Source organism: Tupaia chinensis, unplaced genomic scaffold, assembly GCF_000334495.1.
Source record: "Tupaia chinensis unplaced genomic scaffold, TupChi_1.0 Scaffold000287_1, whole genome shotgun sequence".
NCBI lineage: Eukaryota > Metazoa > Chordata > Mammalia > Scandentia > Tupaiidae > Tupaia > Tupaia belangeri.
Window position 1 is genome coordinate 775,192 of NW_006159771.1, and position 15,039 is coordinate 790,230.

The 15,039-nt window shown below is 54.6% G+C and overlaps 1 protein-coding gene across 1 annotated transcript in view; it reads right to left on the reverse strand.

Moving 5' to 3' along the window:
- The window catches only part of CDC45 (cell division cycle 45), a 36,434-nt gene that overhangs the window by 5,018 nt on the left and 16,377 nt on the right, over positions 1-15,039 (reverse strand). The window contains exons 8-13 of the mRNA XM_014588561.2: positions 14,802-14,863; positions 12,243-12,293; positions 10,450-10,569; positions 8,859-8,990; positions 8,543-8,641; positions 7,586-7,744 (exon numbers count right to left, since the gene is read on the reverse strand). Coding sequence (XP_014444047.1) covers positions 7,586-7,744; positions 8,543-8,641; positions 8,859-8,990; positions 10,450-10,569; positions 12,243-12,293; positions 14,802-14,863 — 623 coding nt within the window. The remainder of the gene's footprint in view (positions 1-7,585; positions 7,745-8,542; positions 8,642-8,858; positions 8,991-10,449; positions 10,570-12,242; positions 12,294-14,801; positions 14,864-15,039) is intronic.

The window sequence follows — 15,039 nt, forward strand, 5'->3', positions numbered from 1 at the left end:
TAAACTCATGCCAAGTGCATGTGTGTGCGTGCCCAAGATCCCGAGAGGAGAATGGAGGAGAAGGGATTGCGGCGTGGCTATCTCCCCCGGAGGGTGATTTCTCGCTTTCTGTCTCTCTATCTCTCTGGCCAGGGCGTGTGCCCTAGAGCAAAAATCTCTCTAAAAAATTTTTTAAAAAATCACCAACGGATGGCCTGGTTTCTGGTGGAGCGAAGCGGTTGGGTAAGAGCTGATCTTCCTCTGGAGCTCCGTTTCAGAGGAAAGGAAGGAATGAGCCACGCACAGGGCCAGACGGTGGTGCAGCAGTGAAACGCGACACTCTGCAAGGCTGACCCACGGGGAAAGGTTCCGAGTTCAGGTCCGGAGACCTCTGAGTATGCCAGGTGGGCCTGCTCTTCATCTGGGCTGGGAGGGGCTGGGAGAGGATCACAGCGTTACCCCCCTGTTGTGGGTGCTGTCTCTGTCTCTGCCTTCTGTTGTTTTCGAGAGAGATTTTTACTATAGGATGCAGGCGTTTGCCAGAGAGACAAGAGAGATGGAAAGTGAGAAATCACACCCACCCCCCCCCACCGGGGGTGATGGCCACACCACAATCCCTTCTCCTCCATTCTCCTCTCAGGATCTTGGGCACACACATACACGCACCTGCAGTGAGTTTCAAGCTGCCGGGTCCTAGACTAGAACCACAGGCAATCATGTAGGAATCTAGTATGTTAGCTACTATGCCACCTGCTGGCCCCATAAATAAGTTTTTTTTTTTTTTTTTTTTTTTTTTTTTTTAAATTATAAAATACTAGACTTTGTGCAGTAGTAATGTTACTACTTAAGCAATGCCAGAGCCACATGGAAGAGGTAAAGTTTAGTTTTCCAGTTCAACTTGCACCTGCTGGGAAGACTGAGAGGGAACTGCAGTGCGAGACTCTGGTAAGGAGGCTTGGTCCCCTCTTTCTCTCTCACCTCATGAAAAAAAATCAACTTTAACAAACTTTTTAAAAAACATATAAACCAGGGGCTAGCAGGTGGCGTAATCGCTGTGTCGCTGGACTCCCATGTAGTCGATCACGGTTTGAGTCCCAGACCCGGTGGCTTAAAGTCACGCCAGGCGCATGTGCGTGTGTGCCCAAGATCCCGAGAGGAGAATGGAGGAGAAGGGATTGCGGCATGGCCATCCCCCCCGGGGGGTGATTTCTCGCTTTCTGTCTCTTTGTCTTTCTGGCGAGCGCACGCACGCTATAGCAAAAACCTCTCAGAAAAAAAACAGCGAGAGTAAACAAAACAAAGACAAGGATTCCAAGAAACATTAGCTCTAACTGAGGGGCATAGGCAAGGGACATCCATGGTGACAGTGGACAGCAGTCCTAGAGAGCTCAGGTCCAGGTTGGGATCGGCAGACAGACCCCAAGCTCTCCAGGACAAAAGAGGTTCAAGGAATATCTGCCGGAAGGAGAAATGAGGAGATGGGGAATTGATGTGATAAAGGAGGTAATTAAAAACTCCAGGAAAGGGGCCAGCATATGCTATAGCGGTTATGTTGCTGGACTCTCACAAGGCCGACCAGGCTTCGAGTTCCAGACCTAGTGGCTTGAAACTTACACCAGGCACATGTGGATGTGAGCCCAAGATCCCGGGAAGAAATGGAGGAGGAGGGATTGTGGTGTGGCCATCTCTGCTAGGGGATGATTTCTTACTTTCCCTCTCACTGTCTCTGTTTCTCTCTTCTCTTTCTCTGGTGAGTCCATGTGCCCTAAGGCAAAAACCTCTATGAAAATAAAACTCCAGGAAAAACAAAGGGCTATGCCATACAGTGATGTGTAAATGAACATTCTAGTAGTGCAATAAAGCAACATGATTTATAGATTTTCATCTTTTAAAACCAACCTATAGCCTGAAATGACATGACTTACATCTTTCACTCCAACCTCAGATGAAGTGTTTTCTCTCCCGAATATGTCGATTCCTAAAGCATAGATTTCGGTAACTGGGAGTTACGGGGAAAGGGGAGCAGAACAAAGGAGGGATGTTAACATCCTTTTCTTACAAAGTAGGGGGACGAGCCTCTGCTGATAGAAGAAGATACAAGTCTATTAAAGCTACAGAGGAGCTAAAAACAGTGGCCTATCTGTACTGACAGGAAGGAAGGGTGACAAGAGGGGGACAGATGCTCCTTCGCTACAGCAGGAAGTCAGCAGATAACACTGACCACGAATCCATCAATGCTAGGACGAGGGCCGTGGCAGCAGGAGGACAGTTTTTGGATTTGTTTTCCTGGTTTTTGAGATGAACACAGAGCAACTAGATTATAAAGCCAAAAACCTAGGTTCCGCATTTGCCACAAAACAAGGAAACGCCACAGACCCCAAACATGAACAAGAGTGTTACCAATGGCCCATAAGACCGACGTGTCGTCAGCATCAGTGGAAAGAAAGCAGAGCGGCAGCAAGGCCTAAGAACAATGGGAGCTCCAGGCAACTGGAAACCACGTTCAAAACCCAGAGGAACTTTGCCCCTTCCGTGAGAGCAATAGGCCAAGGTGAAGTGTTCGGGGCCAGGGTGGACTCATCCCTAGGAAACCTACGTGACCCACCAGAGCTGCTTTTCACAGGAGGCACCTCACAGAGGAGCCACTTCCAAGAATGGATTAAAATTGAGGGGACCAGCAGTTAGCATAATGGCTATGTCTCTGAACTCCCATGTAGCCGACTGCGGTTCAGGTCCCGGACCCGGTGGCTTAAACTCACACCGGGCGCGTGTGTGTGCGTGCCCAAGATCCCGAAAGGAGAATGGAGGAAAGTGATTGCAGCATGGCCACCCCCACTGGGGGGTGATTTCTCACTTTCCGTATCTCTGTCTGTCTCTGTCTTTCTGGCGAACGCACGTGCCCTATGGCAAAAACCTCTCCAAAAAAAAAAAAAAATAAAAAATTGAGCAGGATAGGGACCACAGAGCCAAGGAAAGAGAGAGGACAAATCAAAACGAACCGGGAATGTACAGAAGGTTCAAGCCAAAGAATTTGGGCAAGAAAACAAAATGAAAAAAGAGATCCGGATTGGAAAGGAGGAAGTAAAACTACCTCTGTTCTCAGAGAAGATCTTATATGGTTTGAATGTCCTCTCCCAGATTTCTGTTGAGATTTAACTGCCCGGTGTAACAGGGCTGGGGGAGGTGATCAGACCACCTTAAGAGGTGATTAGGGGGACTGGCAGATGGCATAATGGTTACATCGCTGGGCGGTGACCGCGATTTCTCTGTCTCTGCCGCGAGCGCACATACCCTATAGCAAAAATCTCTCTAAATAAATAAATAAGAGGCGATCGGGTCACGAGAGCTCTGCCCTCACGAACACATTAATGCCATCATAGACGAAATGGTTTAATGCTATCAGCTCAGCCTCCCTGTCCTCTGTCTCAGGCTCACTTGCTCTTTTGCCAGGGGGTGACAAAGCCTACAGGTCCCTGAGAGCTGCTGGCACCGTGCTCCTTGGATTTCCTTCGGGACCAGGAGACAAATCAACTTCTATGGTTGATAAGTTACCCAGGTGGTGGTATTCTGTTACAGCAGCAGCAATGGACGGATACTTGCATATAGAAAAACTGCAAAGGCTAGCCCCTTAGCATGGTGGGTGAGCGCTGTGTATAGGGAGCTGGATTCCACAGGGCTGACCACACTTTGAATCCTGACCCCGGCAGTTCGAAATACATGCTGGGCACATGTGTATGCATGCCCCAAATCCTGATGAAATGAAGAAACGGAGGAGAAAGGATTGCATGCCTGAGTCCCACTTGAGGGGAGGTATGCTCCTTCTCTCTCTGTCAAGCACTCTAGTAATACAAATCTTCAGGACCAGCAGTTAGCATAATGGCTATGTCACTAGACTCCCACGTAGTCAACCGCGGTTCGAGTCCCAGACCCGGTGGCTTAAAACTCACACCGGGCGCGTGTGCGTGCGTGCCCAAGATCCCGAGAGGAGAATGGAGGAGAAGAGATTGTGGCGTGGCCATCCCCCTTGGGAGGTAATTTCTCACTGTCTCTCTGTCTCTGTCTGTCTGGCAAGCACACGCACCCTATAGCTATATAGCTAAAACCTCTCCAAAAAAAAAGTCATGATGTATTTTTCTATGCAAAAATGCATCATGACTTTCCCGATGACTCTACATGTGTATCATATACATAAATACATATATATGCATGTGCATCTGTATACACACATGTATGTCTACATACATATATACACACACACAGTGAAAAGATAGAAACCCATAAGTCCTTTAACTGATAAATGGATAAATAAAGTGTGGTATATTCACCCAAAGGAAAATAAAAAGTTCGTGAAAAAAATGGAATGAAGGGATCAGCAGTTAGTGTAATGGCTATGTCACTGGACTCCCATGTAGTAGACCGTGGTTTGAGTCCCGGACCCGGTGGCTTAAACTCACACCAGGTGCGTGTGCGTGTGTGCCCAAGATCCAGACAGGAGAATGGAGAAGGGATTGTGGCGTGGCCATCCCCCCTGGGGGTTGATTTCTCGCTTTCTGTCTCTCTGTCTCTGTCTGTCTGGCAAGCGCACGCGCCCTATAGCAAAAACCTCTCCAAAAGAAAGGAATGAAAGTATGAATTTGTTTTGGTGCAAGAAAAAGGTATGAATTCCTGACATGCGCCACGTCTTGGGTGATGCTTCAAACATGCCAAGTGCAAGAAACCAGTCGTAAGGAACCACAGACTGTGTGGGTCCGTTTGTATGAAATGCTCAAAGCCACAGACCCAGAGAGACAGGAAGTAGACAGGTGGTTACCGGAAGCTAAGAGGGTGGTGGATTTGGGAGGGGAGGGCTAAAGAAGGCAGAGGTTTTTTTTTTTTTTTTTGAGAGGTTTTTGCTATAGGGTGTGTGCACTCGCCAGAAAGACAGAGAGAGAGAGACAGAAAGTGAGAAATCATCCCCTAGGGGGGATGGCCACGCCGCAATCCCTTCTCCTCCATTCTCCTCTCGGGATCTTGGGCATGCATGCACACGCGCCCGGCGTGAGTTGAAGCCATGGGATCCAGGACTCGAACAGCGGTCCAGCAACATAGCCATTACGCTAACTGCTGGTCCTGCAGAGTGTTTTTTTTGTTTTGGTTTTTGTTTTTTAAATGCTATAACATTAGCAGTAGTATGCATGGCCTTACAAATTTACCAAATGCCTTAGCATTGCACACTTTCAATAGGTAAGTTATTGGGTTGTTGGCGAAGTCATGACTTTTCTCGCAGTCTTTTTTCTATGTAAAAATGAGTCATGACTGGACCAGCAGTTAGCGTAGTGGCTATGTCGCTGAACTCCCACGTAGTCGACTGCGGTTTGCGTCCAGGACCCGGTGGCATAAAACTCACGCCGTGTGCGTGTGCATGCATGTGTGCCCAAGATCTCGAGAGGAGAACGGAGGAGAAGGGATTGCGGCGTGGCCACACCCCCTGAGGGGTGATTTCTCGCTTTCTGTCTCTCTGTGGTGACTTCTCGCTTTCTGTCTCTCTGTCTCTCTGTCTGGCGAGTACACGCGCCCTATCGCAAAAACACCTCTCCAAAAAAAAAATTGAGTCGTGACTTTTTTGACAACCCTATATATGGCGTGTGCGTTCTATCCCGGTAAGACTGTGTGAAAAATAGCACACTAGGAGCCGGCTGGTGGGATGGTAGTTAAGGCAGCTGACTCCCACGTGGCCAACTGCATGGTTCAAGTCCGGGACTCTGTGGCTTGAGAAACTCACAAGGCGTGTGTTCAAGCATGTCCCAAATCCCTGGAGAAAAGAGACAGGGAGAAGGCACCACGGTGTGGCCATTCCCCACGAGGGGCGCCTTCTCCCTTTTTCTCTTTCTCTGCTGAGTGCACACCCCTTCTGGCAAAATTTAAAAAAAAAAAAAAAGAAAGAAAATAGCGTGCTAGGAAACAAAACCAGGATATCCCAGAATGGAGGCCTCCATTTTTTTTTTTGGAACTCTGCACAGAAGCAAGAGAAGAAGGCTGCGAAGTTACAAAAGCTGTCCGCATCAACCCTGGCCCTACAGTCAGGGAAACAGAACTACAAATAAAAGAGCAACAGAAAACCACCAGGACCAAGGTCAAATTCCCTGAGTCACTGGTAGAAAAAAAAATTAAGGAACAGAAGGACATCTCTCAACAAGGAAAGAACTAGAAAGACACACCAAAAAAAAAAAAAAAAAAGATCAAAACTGTCGCATTTTGTAAGAGAACTTCAAAAAGTTCAATGGCAAATGGAGGCAAAGTCAGTTTATTTTGGCACAAAAAAACCTTTTTTTTTTTTTTTCAATTTAAAAAGGCTTTTACCATAAGGGGTACGTGCTTGCCAGAGAGATAGAGAGAAAGTGGGAAAGCACTCCCCAGAGGGGCTAGCCACACTACAATCCGTCCTCCCTTCTCCTCTTGGGATTCTGGATATACATATGTAAGTGCCTGGCATGGGTTTCAAGTCACTGGGTCTGGGTCTCGAACCACAGTCGGCCAGTGTCTTAACCATTATGCTTCTTGCTGGCCTCCGTAGTACTTTCTATTTTTAACAGAATTTTGCTATACGGCATGTGCACTCACTGGTTAGACAGAGAGACAGAGACAGAAAGCGAGAAATCATCCCCCGGCGGGGATGGCCACGCCGCAATCCCTTCTCCTCCATTCTCCTCTCGGGATCTTGGGCACGCACGCACACGCGTCCGGTGTGAGTTTAAGCCACCAGGTCCGGGACTCGAACTGCGGTGAGAGTCCAGCGACATAGCCATTAGGCCAACTGCTGGTCCCACCATGTCGTATTTTTTTAAAGAATTATTTTATTTACCTTTACTTATTTTAATTGAACAGAGAGGGACAGAGAGAAAGAAAGAGAGGGAAAGTGAGAAAGCAAGCTGCCAGGGCCAGGACGTGAACCGCAGATGGCCATGTGGGAGTCCAGTGCCCTTAACCATCATGCCACCTGCCGGCCCTCCCCACCTCGTATTTTAAAGCAAGCTAAGAACCAAAGAAACAGTAGAGGACATTTTTGAAAACAAGATAAGAAAGGGTTAGAAAGGAAAGAAAAAGAATTGAGAAGGGAAGACTAGAAGCAGCACAGAATGAATGCACACAATAAAAAATGTCTTTAAGAGATACAGGCTGGGACCAGCAGGTGGCATGGTGGTTAAGGCACTGGACACTCCCACATGGCCAACCATGGTTTGAGTCCTGGATCTGGTGGCTTGTCTTTCTCACTTTCTCTCTCTCTCTGTGTCTCTCTGGTCAAATGAAAATAAATTAATGAATAAATAAAATTAAATCTTTTTTTTAAAAAAGGCAAGAGATACAGAAGGCGAACAAGAAAACTTTTATCATTAAAAAGAAGAAATGAAAAGAATTCAAGAGCAAGAGGCGCAAACTGAGGAAGGGCCGACATTGTGTCGGGGCCCTGTGCGCCTGCAGCTGGAATTCCGATTCGCGTGAGCAGTTTCTACAGGACGCGGTCACTCCCACATCCCAGAGGTCCCTGCAGCCAGCCTCCCTGGGCGCCGTGAGGCTGGGGGCCAGAGGTGGCCCCCACAGGGGCACAGCCCACGGCCACACCCACTACCTGGAGAGGCTGTCCAGCGCCTGGATGAAGTGATCGGTCCCTGAGCCATCCTCGGGGTTCTCCATCAGAGACAAGGTGGCAAAGACCACGTCGCTGGCCAGGAACTTATGCTTGAATCCGAAATGAATGCTGAACGTCTGCACACGCATATCCTTCATCCTGTCGTGGGGAGATGCCACGCGGCGGTCACCTCAAGTCAAGGGCAAGCCCTCATGACCAGGTCACCCCAGCAGACGCACTGAGGTCCCTGGCAGACCCTGCTAATGCTCTCGGCACGAACATCCAGCTCACAGGATGACGCGGGTCGGGACGCCCAAATCAGCCCTGCACCGGGATGGCTGAGAGCTCCGTCTATACCACTCAGCCGGCCTGGGGCACTGCAGCACGTAGCTCCGGCCTCCGGGTGCGTGTAAGGCCTTCTCGCACACCCAGCACACCAGCTAGAGAAGCCAGGTAGGTGGAGGATGTCCAGAGGTGCCCGAGGACCTGGCCAGAGCTCCCCTGCCTCAAAAGTCCAGGAATGGTTGGGACCAGCAGTTAGCATAATGGCTATGTCACTGAACTCCCATATAGTTGACCACGGTTCAAGTCCCGGACCCGGTGGTTTAAACTCACGCCGGGCGCGTGTGCGTGTGTGCCCAAGATCCCAAGGGGAGAATGGAGGAGAAGGGACTGCGGTGTGGCCATCCCCCCTGGGGGGTGATTTCTTGCTTTCTGTCTCTCTGTCTCTCTCTGTCTGTCTGGCGAGCGCACGTGCCCTATAGCAAAAACCTCTCAAAAAAAAAAAAAAAAAAAACAACTCCAGGAACGCCCAGACTCAGGTCATGCTCATTTGTACATTCTTTGGTTTCTGGGTTTTTGGCTGGTTGGTTTGTGTGTTTGGTACTACTTTCAGAATATGATTAAAGCAGAAGCCTAAGCTTTAAAGAAACTTCATCTCCAAACCTGTGTGCTTACCCGAATTTACTCGCAGACTCGTCAATCATTTCCCGCAAATTTTCCTTCAAAGAGATGTCCATGGACTGAAACTTCTGCTTCACCTGTTTCAGGGGGAGACTGGGAAAGCAAGCGGAGTGGCCTGAGGGAGACCGCCAGGACTGCAGGCCATAAACGAAGGCAGATGGGGGTGCCCAGCCCCTGCCCTCAGGCAGTATCTGGGACCTCCAGGGGAGAGATTCGCAGTAGAGCAGGCAGCAGCGGCATTTTACAGCATCAGCCACGCCAGAGCGGAGAGGGACAGCGTTGGGGGGCTGCAGCTGAGGCGGTCACTCACCCCATGTCCGCGAGGAACTCCTGCAGCTGCTTCTTCCCGCGCACGGACCAGAGCTTGAACCTGGCAGCGGTGTAGCTGGTGTAGCACAGGCTGTCGTGCAGGGACCAGTGCTGGTACAGGGCCAGGCGCAGGCTGGGCTGCGGTCAAGGAGCAAGCGTGCTCTCTGCGGCCCACCAGGACCCGCGGCGGCCACCACCCTGCAGCAGACGCCCAGCCCTTCCTGGCTGGGGCCCGGCTAGCCAAGGGTGACCTGGAGCTCTCTGCTCCGCCTGAATCATCCAGCGAGCCTGTGGGCGGTGGGCACACCCCATTGTCCCACTGACAGAGGTTGTGCGGAGCCTGGGGACCGCGGCCACAGAGAGCAGTCACGACCGCACAGGACGGAGGCCAAGCGTGGACGGCTTTGCTGACATCCTGCCGTGTCCCCTCCTGTCCACTGAGCCCAGCTCTCCCCACCACTCTCCCAAGAGCCTGCGGCAGGGACCCCAGCCCCAAAGGTCCCTACCCTCAGCCTTCTTAGATCACCCACCCGTGGTACGAGCTCACCTCTCCCCTGCAGGAGGTGAGGCTGGCCCTGCCTGTCTCCTTTGGTGACAACGCCCCCTGCCACCACTCCTCTGGACACTTGGCTACAGGCTGTCCTAAAGGCTGCCCCCTCTTGACTCGTGGGCCTTGGTCTTAAGTCCTGGTCCACCCCACCTGCACTCCAGCAGCGTCCCTGAGGCTTCTGGTCAACTTACCATGGCTCTACCCACCTGCTCACACCCACCTGCAGCCTGGCCCAAGACTATCCTGGCCCCTCACCCCAACACACCTCTGTGTGGCAGCCAAAGGGTGATTTTTTTTTTAAAGGTTTTTCCCATAGGGTATGTGTGCTCACCAGAAAGAGAGACAGAGAGATGGTGAAAGAGAAAGTGAGAAATCGCCCCAGGGGTGACTTTCTAGTTGCCAGGTCCGGGACTTGAACTGTGGCCAGCCATGTGAGGGTCCAGTCCCTTAACTGCCACGCCACCTGCTGGCCCCACCCAAGGACCTTTTAAAATCCTGAGCCTCCGCTGCCCTCCGCCCTGGAGGCCACCTGCTCTGGCCTCTCTAACCACAGGGCCCCACCCCATCCCTGCCACCCCTTGCAGCGTGGCTGCGGCCCGGGCTGCTCTTCCTCCCAGGGAGCCTGGCAGGGTCTCCTCGCTCCTGGGTGCTCCATCAGCGCCCCTTGGCCCCTCACAGAAACGTTGCCATTGGGTCCAGGACTTGAATCATGGTCGACTATATGGGAGTCTAGCAACACAGCCATTAGTTTAACTGCTGGTCCCGAGAGGGCGATGTTTCTAAGCCCAGCTCTTGGCACGTAGGAGCCAAGGCCACACGGATGAGCCAGGGCAGCACGCCACAGCCCCTCCTCTGACATGTCCCGTCCACCCGCTGCCCCCTGTACCCCCACAGGGCAGCTGCAGGCACACGCCGGGGGGAGCATGTCTTCCACAGGGGCAGTGGGCTGGGGCCCGAGGAGGGTGACCAGGCTCATAGCACCCGGCGGGCAAATCCTCGGAGCAGGGGCGCCGCCTGCACCACCGGCCTGGGCCAAGGATACTCGTACTCGAAGGAGATCCGCGTGCAGTCCACGGAGAGCGTGTTGTCCTCGTCCCCGTGCCGGTGGTTGTGCCGGGATACATGGCGCTGCAGCACCCCGACGTCGGTCACGTACTTCATCCTGGGAAGCAAGCGCCACAGGCTGGGCCGGATCCCCACCCTCCAGCGGCAGCCTGGCCTCTGCTCCTCCCACGCCCACTGCGGCTGTCCCCGGACGAAGCCCAAGGAAGCTTCAGCACCCCACACGGGAACCAAGTTCAGCGGTGGCTGGAGCTGGGAGGGGCTGGCTGCGGCCTTGGCCACCCCGAGTCCTTGGCCATCCGATGCTCCTGACTGGGCACTGCCCTCCGGTCCACGAAGACAAAGTGGCCAAACCTGGTAAGTGACAGGACCCCGCACCAAAGGGACTTCCCACTCGGCCTCGGCTTCCTGACTCCCTGCATGGGAGGTGCTATCCGCATGGTGGAAGCAGGCAGATCTCACTCCATGTCCCCAAGGGCCACCAACCAGGATGGTGAGAGCAGGGTCCCCCAAGAGGGACTGCCCCAGGCTATGCAGTGCCAGACACTGTGTGCACTACTGTCCCCAAGTCCACGCCCTGTGTTCCCCGTGACAGAGAAGGGCATTGAGCCTGCAAGATGGCATGTCCACACAGTGACCACACGGAGCTCGGGCCCCTGCTCCCTGGGCCACACTGCAGGACCTGGATGGGGTGAGGGACACCTGCGCGGCCCCCTTGGGAGAGGGTTAGCCTCTCAGGGCCAGCCTATCTAGTCTCTGAGAGGTCCTTCTCAAGGCCGTGAGGAGGGTGGGCCTCCTGGTGAGGGAGGGAGAATGAGAAAAGATTGAGGTCCTGCCTGCTCCCCACCATCTACGTTCTGGGGCAGCCTTTCAGCTCAGTGGCAGGTCTAATGTTTAGAGGGCTCCCCTCTAAAAAAATGGGGGCAAAGTCTGCTTCATACCAGCCTGAATTCACATCCTCTGAAGCCTGCTCCTTGTCTTTGAAAGCAAACCCTCCCCCCCACCCAGGACCAGGAGTTGGCATCATGGTTATGTCGCTGGACTCCCTTGTAGTCGACCGCGGTTCGAGTCCTGGACCTGGTGGCTTAAAACTCATGCCAGGCACGTGTGCGCGTATGCCCAAGATCCCCAGAGGAGAATGGAGGAGAAGGGATTGCGGTGTGGCCATCCTCCCCAGGGGGGGTGATTTCTCGCTTTCTATCTCTCTGTCTCTCTCTGTCTTTCTGGCAAGTGCACCCACCCTATATATAGCAAAGACCTCTCAAAAAATAAAAATAAAAAATAAAAGCAACCCCTCCCTGGCGGGACTCCCAGGGCTGTTGCTAACGCCCCTACCCCACGGTGCAGGACCAGCCATATGGCTTTCTTCCTGGTGGCAGCACTGAGCTGAGGCCGGGGGTGTGGATGTGGGTGAGAAGTCTGCCTCACGGGCTGCCCGGCCCTGCCAGGAGCCCGACTGCCTGCCTCTGAGGCTGCGCTGCCCAGCCCTGCCCAGCCCTGCCAGGCCCTGCCAGAAGCCCTGGGAAGGAAGCGAGGAGGTGGAGCTCCCTTCTCCCGCCACTGGCTCCACCTGGTGGACGCAGAGGCCACAGGAGCAGGGGAGCCCAGCCAGAGGTCCTGGTCCTAAGCCCTTCCCAGGTGACAAAGGCCAGCCAGCCCCTCCAATCCATAGGACCCTAGACTAGGCAGGGCCGCCCACCTCCCCACTGTAGCTCGGGACCCTGGCGTGGGTACAGCGAGCGGGCCCGGGAAAGCCAGGGGGGCCGTCCTTACTGAGTGATCTTGTCTTGCACCCACTGGTCCGTCAGTCCGATGATGGCCCACCTGGAAGGAGAGAAGGCAATGGAGTCAGCCTGCAGTCTGCCCGGGCTCGGCGGGGCCGTCAGCGTGTGAGGCCAGAGGGTGAGCCCGGTCAGCCCGAGCCCCGACAGGACAGACACACCCGGAAACGTCCTGCCAGCGTGGTCAGACCCCAGCCCACCCTGGACAGGAGGCCGCCCACCTAAGAGGAGGTTAGAGAAGGCGCTGGGGGGCTCAGCAGGGTGTGCCGCCGAGGGAGGAAATCTCTCAGGACAGGGACAGCAGGGGCGACAGGAGGCAGCCCTCTTGCCCACATCCACACCCCCGGCCGACTCAGCACTGCCAGGAAGCAGTGGAGACCTGTCTGTGTCTGGGCCAGCGGCTCCAGTGCTGCTCCCCTGCCCTGCACCGCTCCGGACCCCTGCCCCAAGGCCCTGGCCACATCCACCTCGACTGGTCCTGCAGTGTACAGAGGGGGGATGTGGGAACCAGATGCAGGCACAGTGATAAAGCACGAGGCAATCACACATAGGAAGGTTCCCGGTTCAAGTCTAGAGACCTCCCCGAGTACACACTAGATCTGGGGCTGGCTAAGGCGGGGTGAGGGGGGCGGACTGCAGCATCGGGACCCTGTCGGGAAGCTGTCTCTCTCTCTCTCTGTCTCATGGAATAAGTGAATACATTTAAAAATAAATAAATTAAAGAAAGCTGGCAAGGTTGTGGAGTACGTTTTTAGGCCTGGCAAGAACCTTCAAAGTCCCCATTGCCAGGCTTGACTATGGAGGAGACCCTGCTGGGGCCCGGCCAGCTGATGGCAAATGCCACCTGACCCTGGTGTCCCAGTCACACGGAGGGTCCACTGGTGTCCAGGAGCAGTTCAGTTCATGGCCAAGAACAACAGAGGCTGCTCCGTGCTGAGCGAGACAGGGGAGCTGTGGGAGACCCTCTAAAGAGGTGCCAGGGCACCCGAACCCCCGTCTCCCAGGACACTATGCCTCTGAGGGGCCTCCAGAAAATGCCAGGCTGGGCATCTCCCTGATGGACCCCGCCTCATGCCAACGCCCCCCACATCTGCATTTTCTAGTCTGTTATTTTATATTTGTCCTGAGGCTGTTTCTGGGGTTCATTTTCCTTTTTTTTTTTTTTTTCCTAGATAGGGCCTTGCTGTGTTGTGATCCCACTCTGTCCCCTGAGCAGCTGGGATGGCACGCACCTGCCACCACGCCCGGCTCCTTCAGACAAGGTCTCGCTCTCACAATCCTCTGGCCTCAGCCACCCAGGTCTCGGATTACAGGTGCTGGCCCCGCCTGTAGGGTGGGCTGGGACTCAAACCCGGGCCTCCCATGCAGCCTCGGCCTGCCAAGTACCAGCAACAACCAGCACAAGCTACTGCATCAGGGCCTGGTGACCGCTCATCTGAAAGGCTTGTAGCGGGAGAGCTGAGGGCCGACTGCAGCAGCAGGTGACCACTAAAGGCACCTGCTCCGGACACTGACGTGGCAGTCACGCGCCGTGTCACCACTCTGGGGATCCACCTGACCTCACTCGGGACACTTGACACAAGACCCTGACCAGGCCCTGAGCCCTGGGGATTATCATGCCAAGGCCGAGGAGGAATATGAGGCTGGACCAAGACCTGGCCAGGGCAGCGGTGGGCACACAGCCTGGCAACAGTTCACGGTCCAGGGATGAGAGCCAAGGACTGGCCAAGGCCCACCAGGAAGACAGAGCACCCGGGCCTAATAGTAGCCTGGTCCTCGGCCCCAGTCCTAAGACCCTGATTCTGCATGGAACTGGAAGAGGCCTCGGCAGACGGCCATCCCACCAAGCAGAAAACAGAACCCCCAGCAGAGCACGGAGGTGAAGCCGGGCCAGACCGGCGCTCTCCTCCCTCGGACTCCGAGGTACAGGGCCCCACGGGGAAGGGTCTGGGCTCCGTCCCATGCGCGTGGGGCACATGTGCCTGCGCTCTGAGCTGGTTGAGGTCAGGCCCGACAGTGTGGAGACCTCGTCGGGGTGCCTGTCTCTGTCTCTCTCATGAAAGGAACACTGAGACACGCTTGCGGACTTTGTTTCTAGATCAACCCGAGTGCATGGTGAGTGACCAGGGCCTCCTCACCTGTGCCATGAGCCCCGCCTGCAGCCGGCTCAGGTGGGACGGCTCTTCCTGTTTCAGATTTCGCCACGAGCCACGGCTGCAGGGACACCCAGCAAGAGATGCCCCACCCGACCCTCTGTCTTGCCACGCAATTTCCCGAGCACAGGCAGAGCGAGGGAGTGGGAAGGGTAGAGCCGGAGCCGCACGGTGGAACCCTCCTGCCCTCGGCACCCTCCAACGCTGCACACCCCCCCGGGTTTGCGGGAAGCCCTCGAGTTCACAGAGAAAGACCAGAGTCATCCCCTTCCTGGGAGGGACAAGGGAGGTGCCCGCAGGCTCCCTGTGGAGGGAGGACAGGCCTGGGCTCTTGGGTGCTGACCTGGGTGGGCAGCAAGGCTCCCGAGAGGGAGAGGGACGCCACGGGAGCCACGTACCACAGCATGTCGTTCAGGTCCTTGGACATGGTCCACGCCAGGTCGAACATCACCATGGCTGACTACGAGAAGACAGAGAGGCCTGGGTTGACGCGGCTGCACGAGAGGGATGTGAACCGGTGCCACACCATGCTGCCAGGCCAAAGCTGAGCTGCTGTGGGCCGGGACCGAGCCCCGCAGAGGGAGGCCTGCCCAGCCAGGGCACACGGGTGATTCCAGAGGTGGGGAGTGAGCACAG